Raw genomic sequence first — 22,209 nt, forward strand, 5'->3', positions numbered from 1 at the left:
ATTAACACAACATGGTCTATACATAGATGTTCTTCACTTACAGAACAACGATTCATCCCAAGAAGTGTACATCGCATTATACCTGAAAACATTTATCTGATTAGGTCTTGCTTATGTACAACCTGTGGTTTGGTGGCCACAACGAACTGAGATCTGCCCTAAACACTGATGGTGAAAACAAGGTTCTCGTGACTGCTGCAACTGTCAAGTACATTCAGACAAGAGCTTGGGCTAACTGGGCTTGGTAGGAAACTTCTAAATCAGCACTAAGGCATCACTAAACGGGACTCTCTGAGGCCACCTGACGTGCACCTGAATCTTGAATCCAGACCTGTCCAGGCACTTTTCAGTACAGGCCGAGGGACAAGAGAACGGACTTGGGAAGCCAAGCAGGTGAACGTCACATCACAGGTCAGCCACTTGGTAACAATGGAACCAAGGGTCAGTTAATCCACCTCCCGGAAGCTCGGCTAATGAATAAATCTAGGCCGAACAGCACAGCTACTTTGCGAATCTACTGTGCCGACGACCTGGGATTACCAATGTTAGGCACATAGTATAGGATCTAGGCCAGAGCAGAACACTCATTAAAGCTTACTGGCTTCTCTGGGCAGTCTCTCAGTTAACATGCAATTTTAGAAATCCATAAAATCCTACCTGCTTGCAGAGTTGCATTTAGAGCATTCATCCACTGTTAAAGAAAAAATTTACATACATTGTAAATACACAACAGAAAAACACAGAACTTTAAAATTATCAGGCTGAACTTATGAAAAAATATTTTTGGGACAACCCCTGAAGACTACAGTAGAATGAATGTTAATGATACTATTGGTGGGAAATTAATACGTGCAGAACTTTTACTTCCACTCCTATTTATATGTGTGTACATATATTTATATTTATATATTCATACATAGATACGTACACATATATGTACATGCATGTACTTATGCATGTTTGTATGTATTATACATTTATATCTAATGAAAGAAAAATAAACGGGATGTGCAATCATTTGATAGCTACAAGTCAAGTGCTACTTACAATGATTGTAATCCTCCCAAACCCATTGCAGTCAACGAAACGGTATCAGCAGTAAAATCAGTATCATAAACTAACACGGTGCAATTTAAATAGCATGATTTTTCTGCACTTCTGTCATGAAGAGCAGTTAGAAGAGAGTCCACTTGTTTTGCTCTGACACAGTACCGCTGTGCCGCTCTTCAGTCAAGGGTGTTCAGTTTAGGATGAAACACCCTGTCATTAGCAGCTTAGTCAAGAAGCAGTCTACTTTGCAGCACGGCAAAACACAGGAAATAGACTCTTTCTGGCCCTCTCTCCAGTGCAGGGTAAGTATGAAAGACTTTGCGATTCCAGTTTTATCAAGTCTAACCCCTGAGACTGTTTCCCTCCATTGCTGGAGAGTCTATCCGGCTCACCTCATAGAGCAGGAAGGTCCAAAGGGTTATTGCTGTACAGCAGCGTGTGATGCCATTTTTCTCATCCCTCCCCTTAGTGGCAAATGTGTATAGAAATCATGGTTTTTTACCTTGTAAGTCATATATCATCAAATCCTAAGCCGATGAATAACAGCAAACAAACAAACACACCCCCCCCAAAAGACAAAGAGGTTATCTTGAATAACAACCTTCAATGACCCTGGAGTTTTAAGTTTTTAAACATTCAAAAAGATGGCCACTGTATGATTCCAACTATATGATATTCAGAAAAAAACAAAACTATAGAAGCAGTAAAAAGACGAGTGGTTTCCAGAGGTTAGGGAGAAGGGAGGGCTGAGGAAATGCGGCAGAGAGTATCTATTAGTGAATCTATTCTGTGTGATACTGGAAGGGTGGAGACCTGTCATTATACGTTTGTCATACCCCACAGATTGTACAACAGCAAGAGTAAACTCTAACGTAAAGTGTGGGCTGTGAGTGGTCATGCTGAGTCAGTGCAATTCATAGATCGTCGTGAATGTACCACCCGGGTGCAGGTGTCAACAGCGAGGGAGGCTCTGTGTGGACGGGGATGTGGGTTTTGAGGGAACTTTCTCTACTCTCTACTCAATTTTGCCCTGAACCTAAACCTGCTCTAAAAACGAAGGCTTACTAATAAAAAAAAAAAAAATTTCCACTGAAACTGCTATTACCAGATATGAACACATTAATGCTATTTTCAAACTACAGTCACCTTGAAAATGAATATCAAGGTCCAGTATCAGAATATGATTATTCACCCAACCGAATGAAGCGTATGAAAAGCCATAAACAAAGCAAGTCATTTTTGGAATACTTACACAAGAAAATCACTGATAAACGTGACTGAACATCTCGCTTTAGCATGCTGAATAGTGATGCCAAGTGAATCAAAATGGAATCGTCCCTGTACTTACAGGGCAACTTTGATTCTCATTGTAAATCAGAAATCATTGTGCTGATTTTATTCAAAAGCTATATTGAAACATTAATCACACAAAAAGATTGGAGTTGCCATGGTTATTGCCATAGTAATGTATGTGCAATACCTGTGAAATACTCACGAAAAGGCAAAAAAGTAACCAGCACTGCAATGTTTAATGGATGATACAACTGAAACCAATACCAAGGCACGTCACCATATTCCTTGCTATTAAAATAAAATTTTAAGCTACACTAAAAATTAAGTCAGGCCTATAACTGCTGTGCAGAAAAGATTTCATACAGCAGGCCTGACTGCTATCCTTTGAAAGTCCTGCTTGAATGGCTGGCCCTTGGCTGGTATCTGGAAACCTGCATATGGGGAGGGTTCCCACCATTCCCTAACTAAGTGTGGCTCACCGTGCCTGAACTGCTTGTACAAACAAGGTGGTTCATGCTGGACACTCGCTTTCCTTCTGGGAATCAGGAATGTTAGCATCTGCTAGGGGGACGCTGCCTATGTGACTGGCGTGCCATGAAAGCACTCCATGAAGGCACTGAGTCTAATGAGACTCCAGTACCACTAGACAGCATTTCACATGTGGTGCCAGAATTTAATAGTGGGGTATTAAGCACATCCTGCTAACTCCACAGGACATGCGTCTTGGAAACTTGCGCCTGGTTCCCTCCTGTCATAGACATTGCCACACACACCTTTTCTCTTTGCTGATTTTGCTCTCACTGTAACAAATCACAGGCACTAGTACAGCTATAAGCTGAGTCTTGTAAAGTGCTCTAGTGAATAACCAAACCCAGGGGTGGTATTAAGAACCTCTAATAAATGGCATTATATGAAATTTTCATTCTGTGGGTTGATGCTTTCTACATGATTAAGGTCAGAAGGTGATTTTGCAGATTACCTGTCATTAAATTTGTTTTTTTTGATTCTTCTTTTGCAGATTCCTGTAGAGCTAGATATATTTGAATAAAGGCATAAAGAGGATAAATGAAATGATGTCAGAAAATACTGTAAAACAAGCAACCATCCTATTTTAATCAGAATAAAAAATAAAAAATCCTAATGACAACATGTTCTATCAGTTCCTATATAGCAAATGAAGAGATCGCACTGTCAATTTTCTACAACTAGGCAAGGTTTATGTTCTTTTTATAATACTTATGAATCAATCAAGTAACTGGGATAATTACAGAAAAACATATAACTATCACTTGTAGTATAATAATGTACACTGATTATAGAGTTCCTTTGCTTTCTAAACTTCTTTATTTCTTATAAAACTAAAAACATAGCTCTCGTGTGAAAAGGCAGTGGTTAACAGAATATGTGAAAATGAAACAAAAAATTATATCCATGTAGGATGAATTACCCCTGGATATACCAAGAAACTCAACATTCAGAGGAAAAAAACATGTCTTCCCTATTGACCTGCTGCTTTTCTCTCTCCATCTGATAATGTCCTAGTCACTCTTCTCATGTCCCATTGAAATGCTAGTGCACATTCTGGAAACCTAGGAATCATCTTAGTTTTCTCACTCCCCACTAACTTTTTACATTCAATTATCACTAAATTGTATTAACCATAACACTCTCCAGGCTCTGCTTTATTTTTCCACAGCCACTGCCCTAGTCAAACAGGGGCTCTTAGCAGATGGCTTTCACAGGGGGAAAAATGAGACACCACCGACTGTTATTGTTGCTTCCTAAATGAATAGGATTTATTTTCAGCAAAACAAATGAGAAAGACATAAGCCAGCAAAGACCAACATGTTAAATTGAATAAATTAACCTTCCTGACTTTCTTTTCTTTCAAAATGGATGGGTGAAAACATCACAATGGACTGATACTAGTCCAAGGAAGTAAAAGCTTCCTTTGTCTGCGACTTATTTTTATGTGCTTTTCTTCAATCTATCCTCTATGTGAGGGGCCAGCAAACTCCAACCTGCCATCAGTTTTTGTAAATAAAGCTTTACTGTAGCACGGTCTTGCCTATTCAGTTGGCCCACGACTGCTTTCATACCATGATGGCAGATTTGAGTAGGTATGACAGAGACCACATGGCCTAAAATCAGGCCCTTTACAGATAAGCTTGCTGGTCCCTGCTTTATACCACAACCAGAGTGTCCGAATGCTGTCTCATCTTGTTCCTAGTCTGCTCAAAACTCTCCCATGATCCCTGCAGTAACCATTGCTGAGTCCCTGCCCACTTGCCATTTCTTCATCTTCATTCTCACTGGAGAACCACAATGCTGTGTGGATATTTACTGTCCCAATACACAAAGAACATGGCCTCTCTCCAGCTCCACAAAGAAAAATGATTATACTATGCTAATCACAGTGACTGCTTTACCCCTAACTGCTGTGGGAACCAGCATGTGCTGTACCCCAGCCTGGAAATGTTAAGGGATCTACTGGCAGCCTCTCAGTCTTCTTCCTATTTAAAAGAATCACATAGCTGATCATCACTGTTTATCAGGGAAACGGAAATCAAAACCACAGAGCAATACCACCTCATTACTGTCAGATGGCTATCATCAAAATGGCACCAGATAACAAATGTCGGCAAGGAAGTGGAGGAAAGGGAAAACAGAGCCTGCACTGTTTTTGGATTTGTAAATTGTTATATTCACTGTGGGAAACAGTATGGAGATTCCTCAAAATATCAGAAATAGAACTGCCATGAGATCTTGCAATTCTACTTCTGGGTATTTGTCCAACGAAAACCAAAACAGTAATTTGAAAAGACATCTGCACCTCTATGTTCACCGCAGCAGTATATATAATAGCCAGGATATGGAAGCAACATAGGCGTCCTTCGATAGATGAATGCATAAAGAGGATTTGATATGTGTGTGTGGGGTGTGTGTGTGTGTGTGTGTGTATGTGTGTGTATACAGTAATACTATAACTGATATTAGAATAATTAACTCATCCATAATATAACTGATATAATAATAACTCATCCATAAAAGATGAAATCTTGCCCTTTGTAACAATATGGAAGTTCCTAGAGGTATTATGTAAGTGAAAGAAGACAGAGAAAGACAAATACCTTATGATCTCATTTATATGTGGAACCTAAAAAAACAAAACAAACAAAACAGAAACAGACCCATAGCTACAAAAAACTAACTTGATTGTTCCCAGATGAAAGGGAGTTGAAGAGATGAACGAAAAAGAAAGTGTATGAGAAGTACAAACTTCCAGTGATGAAATATCTAAGCCACAGGGATGTAGTTAACAGCACAGGGAAAATATCAATAATATTACAGTCACTTTGAAGGGTGATAGATGCTTACTAGACATATTGTGGTGATAACCTCGCAAGGCATATCAATGTCAAATCACTATGTTGTACACCTGAACGGATATAATGTTGTATGCCAACTATATAACACAGAAACGCAGTCCTTCAGCCTTTGGATATTGTCCTGTGAGAATATGATGCTTGGAGCCATTGCTAATTAACCAGCCAGCAAAGAAAATGGAAAACCTATAGAAACGCAGTCCTTCAGCCTTTGGATATTGTCCTGTGAGAATATGATGCTTGGAGCCGTTGCTAATTAACCAGCCAGCAAATGAGACTTAAACGAAACACTGACAACCTCACAACTGAAATAGGGACAACAACAGGCAACTCATGGCATCACAGAACCACCAAAACCATCCTGGTGCCTCCTGTTGTAACCACTGTTAATTAGGTCACCTATTACCTGCAGCTAAAACATTCTAACTGACATATTTCCCAAGGCCTACAGGATAAGAGCAACTCCTTTCTCTAGAACTAAAGACTTTCCTAAGCTTGCCTTACCTAGGTATTCACCACCTTCTCAACCATTCCCACAGCACGCTTTTTATACCATCAAAACTGAACTGCTTGTAAATCCTGCAAAGTTCATTGTATATCTTAGCCTATGTCTGCAGTTCCTTCTGCCAAACCTATAATCTTGATTATTGTTTCCCCTGCCCAACACGGTCCTTCTGCCTCTTTATCTGGCCAACTCCCACTCACACTGCATACTTCCCTTAAATCCTACCCAGATTTTCACAACCGAAATCGTCATCATGGTCATAAAGTGTCTGGCCCACGAGATCTGACAATTAGGTTCACGAAGTCATCCTAGAAAAAGTGCTGCATACCTCATTGCTGAGTATCACTATGGTCACCTTCGAAGTACACCTCTTGGGAAACTATGCACCAATGCTAGCACCTAGTCTACTCTGCGAAGCAATTTTGGAACTCTTTATATGGAATGGCCATCAGAGCTGTTGTTGTATTACTCTTGATGTCCTGAATGTCATCAAAATGTCTTTCTTTCAGTATTTCCTTTATCTTCGGGTAAAGAAAGAAGTCATTGGGGGCCAGATCGGATAAGTAGGGTGGGTGTATCAATACAGTTATTTGTTTACTGGCTAAAAACTCTCTCACAGACAGTGCCATGGGAGCTGATGTATTGCCGTCATGCAACAGCCATGAATAGTGGGCCAAAGGTTGAGGTTGTTTTCTTCTAACATTTTCATGCAGTCTTTTCAGAACTTCCAAAAACTAAACATGGTTAACTGTTTGTCCAGTTGGTACAAATTTATAATGAATAATCCCTCTGATGTCAAAACAGTTTAGCAAAATTGTTTTGACTCTTGATTTCGACTGACAGAACTTTTTGGTCGTGGAGAATTGGCTGACTTCCATTGTGTACTTTGATGCTTTGTTTCAGAATTGTATTGGTACACCCACGTTTCATCACCATTGAAAACACGGCTCAAAACATTGTCTTGCCTCTCCAAAAGGTCTTGGCAGCCTTTGACTCTCCTTTGCTTTTGTTCATCGGTGAGCTCCTTTGGATCTATTTTTGCACACACCTTTCTCATGCCAAGATTGTCAGTTAAAATTTTCCTAACTGTTTCTGTATCGATGTTTACTTGGTCTGCTATGCTTCTCACAGTCAGCCAATGATTTTGACTCACAATTCGATGAATTTTTGCAATGTTTTCCTCCGTTCTGGTCGTTACTGGCCACCATGACGTCTCTTCATCAGTGACGCAATCTTTCCCCTCAGAAAAATGTTTAATCTATTTTTACATGGCCGTTTTCCTCGTGACATTATCCCCATGAACCTGGACTAACATGTTCCTGATTTCACTTCTACTCTTGCCAAGTTTAACAAGAAATTTAATGTTTGATCATAGCTCTGATTCAAGCTCAAACAGCCTCGCAATGGCACACAAAAACATGCAACAACAACGAGCAAGACACTGCTACTCAGCAAGACACCGCCACACATCAACACGAACACAGCTCTGAGACACTGATATACCAAGGTTATGAAACCTTACTGAGCTGTTTGTACAGTGCTGCCAATGTAAGCGCACAGTGGCAAGTTCTCAAACTTAATTGTCAGATCTGATGCTACACACCGAATAACAAACAATAATGATAATTATAAGCTCTCAGTGGGCTCTGGCACCTAGTAAGCACTGTGTAAAGTATAATAAATAATAAAAATGACAATGATAAGAACACGCTCTTGGAGGTAGGGACTGTGGTTTTAAAATGCTTGCCTTCTGCAACATCAAAATAACACTTAGTGCCTAAAAGACTCCTGATGGTTACATAGCAAATGGCTGCAGAGGCAAATAAATACATGAATGAAAAGATTGTCCTTGAAAATTCTGTTTTAAGAAACCATAGAAATAAGCCAGGGACAGCTCTAAAGTCTTAGGGGCACATTAAAGATCAAATTCCATTTCATCTCTGTGTTTCCTATAATTTGCAAAACCACCGACACAAGTGCTTTGATAGAGGTCTACTAAGTTAAAGGGGTCCTCGGGCATTTCAGATTGCACAATGTGCCACATTCAGTGAGCAGAATAGTGTTTTTGTCATTGTGAAACTTTTCTGTACTTTTATTATAATCTTTTGAGTCCTAAGTTAGGCTATGGGAACATTTATTATGATTATCTTTTGACTAATGGCTACAAAGCATCTTGTTCTAGAGAAATTACACTGTTATGACAACTATCCAACTAACAGAAGAAAACATTTTCTTCTAATGAGGTCAACATGTCTCACTCTGTTTTGACTTATGAGAAAAAAAGGTGATAATAGGGAGACCTGGTTGGCATATCCACATGGAAAATAATCCATGCTTCTCAACAAGGCACAGCTTTACTGACTTGTATCAGTAGATACCTTTTAAAAACAGTCTCCCTGCGGAGAACTACCAAAAATGGCGGCGTGAGGTGAGCCTCTGTAACGCTCCCCTGGAATTTACAACTAATCGGACAACAATAACTCCACAAAGGACTCCCTGCACAGCAGACAGGCAAGATGAAGAGGCCCACTACTGAATTCACCTCCAGGTGGGCGAATTGCGTGAGCCGGGGAGGAGGGAAGGGAGAAGTGTGGGGATGGAGCCGCGCAGGGCGAGGATGCACGCAGACCTAGCTCAGAGCTCCAAGCTCGCTGCATCCCGGAACTACCGCAGCTGCGGGAGAGGGAATGACTCGGACTGCTAGGGCTCTGCTTACGGCCCACAGCACTGAGGGGGCAGCATATAACACAGCTGAACCCAACGCTCACGGCAGAGAACTCGGAGTGAAGACTGAGGGAAGAAGGCTGAAAACGGTGGTTTAAGCCCTCACTGCCGAGCAGAGAACGGAAGCCTTAGGCACGGAGACTAGCCGCCTCCTCCCAACCCTCCCAGAGCTCGCCCCACCCCCACCTGCCCGGTGCTAGAAGCGAAAAAGTAGCAGTGTCAGATCAAAAGGACAGGATATTTGCAGATCTGAGAACTGTGGACCGTAGACACAGATTCGCAGCTCAACTAGTTCCGGTGAAGGGTTGGGAGCTATGGAAGCGGGACCGGCTGTGGTGGTGATCGCCGCCATTGCTCTGGGCCACCTCTCACAACTCACCCCGCCCCTGGCCCAACCTATCTGGGCGGATCCCTGCAGGAGTAAACAGAACTGCTAAAACATACGGGCTCTTAATCGGGTGCAAAAAGAGCTTTGGAACTTCAAAAGTTCTCTGCACCCCCACAAGGACGTGGCGCCCTATGACCCAGGTGAACTGTTAACAGAGGAGAGGCCCGTCTCCCAGGAAATCCCCCCATTGTGTGAGAAGCTGGAATAGTGCAGAGAAAACATAGCACTACTGTGTCAGAGAGAAAAAAAAAGGCTGCAGTCAGAGAGAAAATAAAATGTTCTACCAACAAGTATTGGAAAACAAAAGAAAGACCTCTTCCTATCAACCTGTTGCAGAAGCCTCTCCTGTAGATGTCTAAGAAGAGAAATAATAAATCAGTAATTGCCAAGAAAAACCAAGGCAACAAGACAGCTCAGAAAGAAAGGGAAGTCTGCAGAAAAGGAACTTAAAGATATGGAAATATGTGACTTAAATGATAGAGAATTCAAGATTGCAGTTCTGAAAAACCTCAAAGAGATGCAAGAAAACACAGGTAGGCAATTTAATGAACTCAGAAACGCAATCAAAGAACAACATGAGCATTTTATGAAAGAGATTGAAAATTTGAAAAAGAACCAAATGGAATTTCTGGAGATTAAGAACTCAATAGAAGAAATTGAGAATGAAATAACCAGCTTAGGTAGTAGAGTTGACCATATGGAGGAAAGAATCAGTGACATCGAAGATAGAAACCTGGAAATTACACAGATGGAAAAAGAAAGAGACTTGAGACTTAAAAGAAATGAAAGAACTCTACAAGAAGTATCTGACTCCATCAGAAAGAGCAATATAAGAATAACGGGCATACCAGAAGGAGAAGAAAGAGAGAAGGGAATAGAGAATATATTCAAAGAAATTGTTAATGAGAACTTCCCAAATTTGTGGACAGAACTGGATCCTCGAATCCAAGAAGCAAATAGAACATCTAATTACCTCAATCCCAACAGGCCTTCTTCAAGGCACATTATATTGAAGCTGTCTAAAATTAACACCAAAGAAAGAATCCTCAAGGCAGCCAGGGAAAAGAAGACGGTAACCTACAAAGGAAACCCCATTAGGTTATCATCAGATTTTTCAGCAGAAACTCTACAAGCCAGGAGGGAGTGGAACCAAATATTCAAACTACTGAAAGAGAGAAATCATGAGCCAAGAATAATATATCCAGCAAAGATATCCTTTAGAGATGAAGGAGGAATAAAGACTTTTCCAGACATACAGAAGCTGAGGGAATTTTCTAATACACGACCTGCACTACAAGAAACACTAAAGGAGGCTATTAGACCACCATCAACAGGGACAATTTGTGGCAACCGAAACATAAAAAAAAAAAGGGGGGGAGTGTAAAGGCCTGAACCAGAATATGGGAATGGAGAATGGAGAAAGTAAGCGTGCTGAAGAAAATGGAATACTCTAAATATCAAACTTTCTTTTACATAATCTTAAGGGTAACAACTCAAAAAAAATCCAGAACTGAAATATATACTGTAATAAAAGAAGAAACAGAGAGAAACATCATAGAATACCCCACACAGAAATAATAGACAACAACAAAAAGGCAAAGAAACAATGGAGTCACAGCCTTACCAGAAAACTAAAGATAGAATGACAGGAAATCCTCACGTATCAATAATCACCCTAAATGTAAATGGACTGAACTCACCAATAAAAAGGCACAGAGTAGCAGATTGGATCAAAAAACTAAACCCAACCACATGCTGTCTCCAAGCGACACATCTCAGCTACAAGGACAAGCATAGACTCAAAGTGAAAGGGTGGAAATTGACACTCCAAGCAAATGGTACCCAGAGAAAATCAGGTGTAGCCATAATGATTTCCGATGAAACAGACTTCAGGGTGAAAAAGATAACAAGAGACAAAGATGGACATTTCATAATGGTAAAGGGGACTATACAACAAGAAGACATAACAGTCATCAATATTTATGCCCCCAATCAGGGAGCACCGAAATATACCAAGCAACTACTAATAGAACTAAAGGGAGAAATTGACCAAAACACAATTATACTAGGGGACTTAAATACATCATTGACAGCTATGGATAGATCATCCAAACAGAAAATAAATAACGAAATAGCAGCCCTAAATGACACATTACATGAAATGGACATCATTGACATATATAGAGCACTTCATCCTAAAACATCAGACTATACATTCTTTTTGAGTGTACATGGAACATTCTCAAGGATAGACCATATATTGGGGCATAAAAGCAGCCTCAGCAAATTTAAGAAGATTGAAATCATACCAAGCATATTCTCTGATCACAAGGCTTTGAAATTGAGATTGGATATCAACTGCGAAAAGAAAGCAGGAAAAAACACAAATACATGGAGATGAAACCACATACTTTTAAAGAACGACTGGGTTAAAGAAGAAATTAGAGGAGAGATCAAAAGATACATAGAAACAAATGACAATGAAAGTACATCCTACCAAAATTTTTGGGATGCAGCGAAAGCAGTTTTAAGAGGGAAGTTTATATCATTACAGGCCTGTCTCAAGAAACGAGAAAAATCCCAAATAAACAACCTCATGTTACACCTCCAAGAACTAGAAAAAGAAGAACAAGTGAAACCCAAGGTCAGCAGAAGAAAGGAAATAACAAAAATCAGAGCAGAGCTCAATGAAATAGAGAACAAAAAGACAATAGGAAAAATTAATGTGACAAAGAGCTGGTTCTTTGAAAAAATTAATAAAATCGACAAACCCTTGGCTAGACTCACTAAGATAAAAAGAGAGAAGACACTAATTAACAAAATCAGAAATGAGAAAGGGGAAGTTATCATGGACACCACAGAAATACAAAGGATCATGCAAGAATACTATGAAGGACTATATGCCACCAAATTCAATAACCTAGAAGAAATGGATAAGATCTTAGAAACATATAGCCTTCCAAGGCTGAACCATGAAGAACTGGAAAATCTAAACAGACCGATCACCAGTAACAAAATTGAATCAGTCATCCAAAACCTTCCCAAAAGGAAAAGTCCAGGACCAGATGGCTTCACTAGTGAATTCTACCAAACCTTCACACAGGATCTAATACCAATCCTGCTCAAACTCTTCCAAAAAATTGAAGAAGAGTCAGTACTCCCTAACTCATTTTATGAGGCCAACATTACCCTGATACCAAAACCTGGTAAGGACAACACAAAAAAAGAAAACTACAGACCTATATCTCTGATGAATACTGATGCAAAAATCCTGAACAAAATTCTAGCAAAGCGAATACAACAATGCATCAAAAAGATTATTCACCACGATGCAGTGGGGTTCATCCCCGGGGCACAAGGATGGTTCAACATCCGCAAATCCATCAATGTGATACATCACATGAACAAAATAAGGGACAAAAATCATATGATTATATCAATTGATGAGGAAAAAGCATTTGATAAGATACAACATCCATTTATGATTAAAACACTTAAAAAAAAAGGCATAGAAGGAAAATACCTTAACGTAATAAAGGCCATCTATGACAAGCCCTCAGCTAATCTCATAATTAGTGGTAAAAAACTGAAGCCCTTTGCTCTACGTTCAGGAACACAACAGGGCTGTCCCCTATCACCTCTGCTTTTCAACACAGTGTTGGAAGTCCTTGCCAGAGCCATCAGGCAAGAGAAAGAAATAAAGCCATCCAAATTTGGAATGAAGAAGTTAAAATATCACTCTTTGCAGATGACATGATGCTATATATAGCAAACCCTAAGGACTCCACCAAAAAGCTGTTAGAAACAATCAACGAATACAGTAAGTTGCTGGCTACAAAATCAACATACAAAAGTCCATTGCATTCCTATATACTAACAATGAAATCTCAGAAAAAGAAATACAAAAAACAATCCCTTTGCAATTGCAGCAAAAAGAATAAAATACCTAGGAATAAACTTAACCAAGGAAGTGAAGGATTTATATGCTGAAAACTATAAGACATTTTTGAAAGAAATTGAAGAAGACACAAAAAAATGGAAAGACATTCCGTGCTCATGGATTGGAAGAATCAACATAGTTAAAATGGCCATATTACCCAAAGCCATATACAGATTTAATGCAATCCCCATCAAAATCCCAATGGCATTTTTTAAAGAAATAGAACAAAAAATCATCAGATTTGTTTGGAACCACAAAAGGCCCTGAATAGCCAAAGCAATCTTAAGAAAAAAGAACAATGCTGGAGGTATCACACTGCCTGACTTTAGCTTGTACTACAGGGCTACAGTAATCAAAACAGCATGGTATTGGCAGAAAAACAGACACATAGACCAATGGAATAGAATTGAGAACCCAGAAATAAAACCACATAAATATGGACAGATAATTTTTGACAAAAGAAGCTAAAAACATACAATGGAGGAAAGACAGCCTCTTCAATAAATGGTGCTGGGAGAACTGGATAGCCACGTGCAAAAGAATGAACTGGACTGTTATCTGTCACCATGTACCAAAATTAATTCAAAATGGATCAAAGACTTAAGCATAAGACCTGACACAATAAACTGCATTGAAGAAAACATAGGTACTAAACTTATGGACCTTGGATTCAAAGAACATTTTATGAATTTGACTCCAAAGGCAATGGAAGTAAAAGCTAAAATAAACAAATGGGACTATATGAAACTTAAAAGTTTCTGCACAGCAAAAGAAACCATCGACAAATAAAGAGGCAACCGACTGAATGGGAGAAGAGATTTGCAAACAGTTCCTCTGATAAGGGTCTAATATCCAAAACATACAAGGAACTCATGAAACTCAACAACAAAAAAACAAACAACCCAATTGAAAAATGGGCAGAGGACCTGAAGAGACATTTCTCCAAAGAGGACTTACAAATGGCAAATAGACATATGAAAAAATGCTCCACATCGCTAATCATCAGAGAAATGCAAATAAAAAACCACAATGAGATATCACCTCACCCCAGTCAGAATGGCTTTCATCAACAAGACAAATAGCAACAAGTGTTGGAGAGGCTGTGGAGAAAAAGGAACCATCTTACACTGTTGGTGGGAATGCAGACTGGTGCAGCCGCTATGGAAGGCAGTGTGGAGGTTCCTCAAAAAATTACAAATAGAATTACCATATGACCCAGCAATCACTCTCCTGGGTAACTACCCAAAGAATTTGAACTCATTTATACATAAAGACACTTGTGCTCCAATGTTCATTGCAGCTTTGTTTATGGTGGCCAAGACATGGAAACAACCAAAATGTCCTTCGATAGATGAATGGATAAAGAAGTTGTGGTATATAAACACAATGGAATACTATTCGGCCTTAAGGAAAGATGATATAGGAACATTTGTGACAACATGGATGGATCTTGAGAGTATAATGCTAAGCGAAATGAGTCAGACAGAAAAAGCAGAGAACCCTATGATTTCACTGATATGTGGTATATAAACCAAAAACAACAAAAGAACAGACAAACAAATGAGAAACAAAAATTCGTAGTCACAGACAATAGTTTAGTGGTTACCAGAGGGTAAGGGGGGTGGGGGGAGGGAGATGAGGGTAAGGGGGATCAAATATATGGTGATGGAAGGAGAACTGACTCTGGGTGGTGAACACATACTGGGATTTATAGATGATGTAATACAGAATTGTACACCTGAAATTATGTAATTTCATTAACAATTGTCACCCCAATAAATAAATTTTTTAAAAAAACAGTCTCACTGCGATTCCTTCACACTGGCTAAGTTTTGTAGTTCTTGTTGTTTGCCATTTGTTTATGGGACTATGAAGGTATTGTTGAGTTCTTAGTTTTAGTTACATTATGGTGAGACAAACCACAATGTAATAACAAGAATTCATTCACTACGTGTAATCCATTTGCTGTAAAATTTAAACAAATATCCATTTTTACAAGTCCAACTTATTGTCCAACTTATAAGGTGATTATAGAAGCAACATACAACATACTAACTTAAAAATCATTTTTCTTATTTACACAAATATCATATGGGATTGTAGGGGTCATGACTAGATAAATGAGTTTCTTTTCACACAATACTCTCTCAGATTTTAAATTACCTACAATTAACTTTTATAATAATTCTGAATACTAGACTATTAAGAAAGACATTAACTAACAAAGAAAAAATATACATGCAATATACACATTTTTTAACAGCTCTTTCAATAGCAAAACTTTCTTAGTCTTACTGTATGTCTGGTAGAACCACAAAGAATACTTCACTATTAAGAGTCTTACCTCGACTGTTACTGTCAGAAGACGTTTCACATCTCCATCCTTTTTTATAACCAGAAATTAGTTGGACGTTGCTATGTATAAAAGAGGTGAGAATATTACTGTCTTAATACTGACAGGAAAACATTTATCAAAACATGGAATTCTTAGAGTATTTCAGGTAATATCTGAACTAATATAAAAACTTGAATTATCCCATACGCTTCAATTTTGTAAGTTCTAAAGGCAAACAAATAAAGAAACAAAAACTTATAGACACAGACAACAGTTCAGTAGTTGTCAGAGAGTAAGTGGAAGAGGGGATAGTAGAAAAGGGTAAAGGGGGTCAAACATATGGTGACAGAAGGAGAACTGACTCTGGGTGGTATATCACACAATGTGATATATAGACAATATATTAAAGAATTGTACATTTGAAACCTATGTAATTTTACTAACCATTGTCACCCCTATAAATTTAAGTTAAAAAAAAAACCATAGTAAGTTGTACAAAATTTTTCTTAAGCATGTGATTAAAGAAGACAAAAAAACAAGGTGAACCAGTCATGTTGAGGGCAGTATAGTTCAGTCAGTTAATTAGAATTAGCAGGGGCGAGAGTTGAGAACTCAGAAATCCTAGTTCTATAGTCCACAAGATCCGTTTTCGGGGAAGTCACCGCTATTAGGCTCAGAGCTTTCCTCTACAAACCAAGCATCTCACTGCCTTATTTTACAGGTTGTCAGAGGATCAAATAGATAATACAGCAAAATTGTAAGGCAACGGAATAAGTTTTTTTGAGCTTTAGTTTTTGAAATTATTTTGGAATTCCAAATAAACCTAATGTGTGCTTTTCATAGGTTCTATTTAACATTCAAATGTTGCAGTTTACAGAAAATGTTTTTAATTTTGGTTATCAGCTACTCTCTTTGTGGTTTGTAATTCAGTACATCTCAGCTATTATGTAATTTGTAATTAAATGCGTTTAGAAATATGTTACCTCAATAAGGTAGATAACATAACTGCCCCTATTATCGTAGCTAATCACACCAGTGGCAGAAAAGTCACAGAAGTCAAGACCTGGCTTGGACTACTTCCGTCTCATGTCTACCTGCTGAAACTCTGACCTATCAGATCTTTCTAACCTTCCTAGGCATCCCCAGTTGACTTGAAAGATAGAACATATATGCACACTCATGAGGCGTGGAAGGGGTGCAGCTATTCTAACACCAAGTAACCTCCTTTAGATCCAGAGCTTTCTGTTTACTGGCTTCCATGTCAGGCAAAACTTTAAATATTCTGAAACCTGAGGGAGAGTCAAGTCACTGGCCAGATTTTCATTATTTTGGAAAACAGATCACTGAGCCTCATCTTAACTAAGGAATCACAGGCAAGTTAGTGTCTACTCTGGGAAAGGCGTTATGGGACCTTCCAGGACCTAAGGAAAGATACTCCATGGGATAGCAAGTGGCCTTGGGGTACAGATCTGGTAACAAAGGAGAAAGGAAAGTCTGATCTTTTCCTGCAGCATTACTAGCACCTCTCTGACAGCTCAGAAAGTTCCAACTAACATGTGCTGGCAGAAGACACAACAAGACACTCCAAAGGGTAAGTCATCATGAGGTTTGGGCTAAGATGTGGGCCCCGCATAGTTTTTCAGTGTTAGGGAAGGCTGTGTGTGGCTAAAGCTAGAAGTCCTGGCTCCCGGGACAGGGAGCTGGTGCTCTGGAATAGGGGCTGAGAATGTAAGCAAGCATCTGCATGTCAAGTTAAAAATATCGCCACTTCGAAGTCCAAATGTGGAAAACCATGGACACAGAGGACTCGGGATCAGCAAGGGAACCTGGGAGCACGGGGAGTCATGACGACAGGATCCGTTTCTATAGCAACCATGCAGCAACACAATCGATGGAAACCAATGAATGACCAGAATGACCTTCCTTCCCTCTCCATCTGACTTGTGAAAGAGGATGGTCCCCCTTGGACTTAGGGAACACTCTGGCTTCTTGAAAAATTCAAGGGGGGAGCATAGCCAATAGCCTCCAGAAAATACAGAATTTCCTGCTAAACTGTACATTTTACACCCCCAAATAACTAGTAGGAAAAGTCAGAGAAGAGACATTATTGGTACCTGACACACAGGGGTTATGCTTGGAATGAAACGGAGAATGTGGGGATCCCTAAAGATAAAGGTCTTCAAAGTTCTGGGATAAGGAATCTGTCCCTTTGCTACGTCTTACACGTCTGATCGTTTGCTTGGTTTCTGGCTAAGGATGTCTACTAACTCACTGCCATTCCCCCCCTGCCTGACCCCAGTTAGGACGTCTCACCTGTTCCCTAAGAAGTAACAGTTCAAGTGTTTGGAAGCCCAGTTTGGTGATAACTAGCATTTCAATGTACACACTTACTCCTTCAAACCCTTAGAGAAAGCATATTCTTCCGCGGTGCGCCCAGTGTCATCTCGAGCAAAGACATCTGCACCTGCCTGAAGCAGAAGCCGGACTGTATTTGAGGACTTATTCCTTGCAGCAAGCATGAGGGCTGTTCTGAAATAACGGAGAGACAACTTCACCCTTAGGAACTTTCAGTTACGTACACAGCAACATTGAGAGACTTTACCAAGTTCAATACAGTGCTTATCTGTATACAATCGACCATTTACATGCTTAAGTGTTCATCTTTGTAAATTATGTCCAAGGCTAAAATGAAGGGACATAAAAACAAAAAAAAAGCCTCTTGCCCCACTGGGTATTACCTAGAAGGTGCTAATTTAAAGTTCTCTAATAGCCAAGTAACTCTGCTGAGGTCACTTAACTGAAGTAGGTGAAGATTTCAATGAAGAATTTCCCGTTTCTTCCTTAGTCTTATATATGGTGCATCCAAAGTCAGCTAGAATTCAAGTAAGTTAAAGCTACTTGGCAGGCTCAAAACAATAATATTAGTGATAATTCTAGTAAACATTGTCATCGTTGAGTTAACGGTGCTCATAAGCATGTGCTGGGCACTGAATCACATGCCAGGTCATGACACACGACCGTACTTGAAGGAGATATTATTTCCCTCGTTTCCACATCGGGAAACATGTTTGGTGATGACAGTAATGTTCCCACGGTCACACACGTGACACGTAGGAAAGCTGAGCTTTTAACCCAGTCCTGAGTGAACTGAAAGCCCATCTCTTTTTTAATCACCCATCTATGACTTGTTTCATTAAAGAAGAAGTTTATTCAGTTAATGTTGTCTTTCTCCCTTCTACCCATACCAATTAAAAATGATTTAAAAAAACATCAAAATAGACTAGAAATGAAAAAAGAATAAAAACTGAGGAATATCTGGTAGTAGTAATTCACAGTCATTTAGGGAAAACCCTATAACATCAGTATTCCTTCAGGAAAACAATTTAAAGCAGAGTCATCCAAACAACAAAATCAACTCCTATTTATGTTTAACGTGCATCTTTTAAGGAAACCTGAATACACAGTAGAGGTTAAAAAAACTGTCAGAGAGACTAAACCCAATATTGTATCATAAACTAAGTTAGAGTCCATACTATACAAAACTAGTAAAATTACCGTGAAAACCCTTTAGCTAATATAATACCATGTGACCAAAAACTGCAATGACAAATGACATCAGTCGATATCATAAATGAATATGAATCCTGCAGGATACGGTTCTTCCTGTTCACCAGTCAGAATAATTGCTATTCTACCTAACTGACGATGTGCTGATATTTTTCACTTTGTAATTATAGGTTAATCCTCTTCTTCTTAATTTAATCTTTCTGACTTGAGTAACTGTTACCGCTCTAAAACAGTTCTAAGTTAAAAAACAAACAAACAAGTACCTTTTCCACTTATCAACTGCATGTATGTTTGCATGTCTCTCGAGTAAATATTCCACCATTTTCGGGCAGTTCTCATTCACAGCAAATAAAAGTGGTGTAAAACCAAACTGTAAAACAGAGAAAACAATTTATAGCTTAAAAAACTACGTAGTTCTAAATTGAATTTGAAAACTCATAAAAGATCCTCTAAACTTGAACATACACTAGAGAAAGTAAATAAAAAGTAGCCCTCTGTGTTGTCGTCTGCTGCTCCTTCCCTTTAAAATATCCTCCCCCTTCCTCTCCAACAGATGGACTTCCACCTCATTCTCCAGAACTCCCTTCAAACACTGACAGTCCTGGTGCCAAGAACTTTGCTCCCATCACAATCTCTATCGCACTATACTGCAGTTATTTTATCGTTCCCCACCTGAACCCAGAGCCTTCTGAGGGCAGGGGCTATTCTCCATCCCTGTATCTCCAAGCTCGAAAACATAGACGTAAATGCTTTAAGTCGTTTCATTGAATTGATAACCTAAATAATTATTTCTGGGGTAGTGTTTGTTACATTATATTCCAAAGAATATGTACTTTAGCAGAAATTAATTACTGTGCCCCAGTAGGAAGATTCCAGAAAGATCACCTGTGTTTGAGAAGTATTATAAAACTGTGCTTTATATGGTTATTACTAAAGAAGTGTTTCAGGTTGCTTAATCCCGATTTGACAATACTTTTCTGTGGCAAACATTAACGTTTGAAATATCACAGAATTTCAGGGATACAGTTCGGAGAGCTTTCCAACAGAGGTGAGGTTTTCTGCAGCTTATACAAACTTGCTTGCTTCTCTTCTATCCATGTTCTCAGGATCCCAGATGTCAACTTCAGGCTCTCCTGCTCCAAAAGGGTCACTAAGGAAGTGGACTCTAAATTAAAAAGAGTTAGGCTTCAAATGACCTTTGATTGCTTATCACTAAATGGTCCATTGGTTTTCTCCCATTATAAGACGATGGGTTTTTATCTTAGCTGTTGGTAAGCTCAATGTGAAATTTTATTCTCAGTTACAATGATAACCTTGGGACCCCAATGCCTATCTACTTTCTGAAAAAATCTCTTTTTTATTCTGGTTCTATTTTAATTGCTACTTAAAATTATTTTATAGCTCAGGCAAAATGTAACTCCGAAATAAAATATCATGGCTTATCAGTTCACGTTTTAATGCTGATCTATATGGATGATTTTTAGCATCATGAAAGCGACTAAATCACTTGCATTTTTAAGGAACCACGTTGAGGAGGATGATAGAATACTGCCTGCAATATGCATAACATCTACAACTATAACCATCATTGACCTCATAAGACTTAAAGACATTTCAATGGGTATGATTCTTTATAGGACATATAATGAAAAAGGAAGTTTTTTGGTTTTTGTTTTTTAAAAAGAAAAACTTAGAATTCTAGCTTGAAAAACTCACTCTCATTCTAAGGAGATTAATATAGAATACATATAATAAATCAATATAGACTGTCTTGAAAATCTTGAAGCGTTTATCAAAATATTCTATAAAACAGGAATCGCACACTCCAGTGCTTACGGAGGCAAAGAAGGTGACCCAAGTAAGTGAAGAACCCAGGTGGGGACAGTGGCACACTAGGGAACACATGTCTCATATAAGAGGTGCAGCCTCGCCACAGGACACCCAACTGTAGTCAGGGCTCAAGGGGACCAGGCTTGATTCTTTCAGAGAAGCTTGACATCCTTACTTCTTCATGAGTCTCCAAAACTTTCGATGTTGACTCAACATATGGAGGCAAACGAAACATATTGAGGAGCCATAATTAGTCCGTGGCCCACTTGGAATTTTTTATCTGCTGTTTCCAAATGTTTGTGTATAATGTGAATATTTGTATGTAAAATCTTTCTGTTTTTTAGTATCATATGCTTCATTAAAAAACTGGGCCCCAACATGCAATAAAACTGTCATTTAGACTCATTACACCCACTTCAAGAATTTTTCCCATTCTTATTCAAACCATAATCTATTTGTATTCATTTTTCAGATTGTTAACCCAATGGATAATTACATTATAGAACTGCTGACACTAAATTATTGACACTTCCCATCTGTATTGCTACTAACTTCACGGGATTTCATGTTTAAACCTACCATCGTGATTATGCCACGGCTCTATGAATTTCACAGACATACTGAGAGAGTTTATCACACACCTTCGATCATTGCAGCAACATTTACGGTGGCCCAGAAATGGAAACAACAAAACTGTCCTTCAATAGATGACTGGATAAAAAAGATGTTGTATGCAAACACAATGGCATACTACTCTGCCATAGAAAAAAATGAAATGCTGCCATTTGGGACAACATGGATGGATCATGACAGTATTATGCTATGCAACACAAATCGGACAGAAAAAGTCGAGGACCATACGACTTCACTCATATGAGGGATATGAAACTGAAAGCAACAGACGAACAAGACAAGGAAACAAAAACTCACAGACACAGACAACAGTTCAGTGGTTACCAGAACATAAGGGGGGACGGTGGATAGTAGAAGAGGGTAAGGGGGGTCAAATATACGGTGAAGGCAGAACTGACTCTGGGTGGTGAGCACATACTATGACATATAGATGATGCATTATAGAAATGTACACTTGAAACCTATTTAAATACAATAACCATTGTCATCCTAATAAATTTAATTAAAAACAAAGAAAAGAAAACTGGAGATTTACAGAACAACAGGCAAAAAAAGCAG

The 22,209-nt window shown here is 38.9% G+C and overlaps 1 protein-coding gene across 4 annotated transcripts in view; it reads right to left on the reverse strand.

Annotated features, from left to right (window-relative positions):
* Positions 1 to 22,209, reverse strand: part of LOC308502955 (uncharacterized protein) — a 92,940-nt gene that overhangs the window by 63,737 nt on the left and 6,994 nt on the right. For all 4 annotated transcript variants that reach the window (XM_081080764.1, XM_081080762.1, XM_081080763.1 and 1 more), the window contains exons 4-8: positions 19,452 to 19,558; positions 18,013 to 18,150; positions 15,631 to 15,701; positions 3,323 to 3,373; positions 658 to 691 (exon numbers count right to left, since the gene is read on the reverse strand). In XM_081080764.1, coding sequence (XP_080936890.1) covers positions 658 to 691; positions 3,323 to 3,373; positions 15,631 to 15,701; positions 18,013 to 18,150; positions 19,452 to 19,558 — 401 coding nt within the window. The remainder of the gene's footprint in view (positions 1 to 657; positions 692 to 3,322; positions 3,374 to 15,630; positions 15,702 to 18,012; positions 18,151 to 19,451; positions 19,559 to 22,209) is intronic.

This window comes from Rhinolophus hipposideros, assembly GCF_964194185.1.
Source record: "Rhinolophus hipposideros genome assembly, contig: SUPER_9_unloc_3, whole genome shotgun sequence".
NCBI classification, from domain to species: domain Eukaryota; kingdom Metazoa; phylum Chordata; class Mammalia; order Chiroptera; family Rhinolophidae; genus Rhinolophus; species Rhinolophus hipposideros.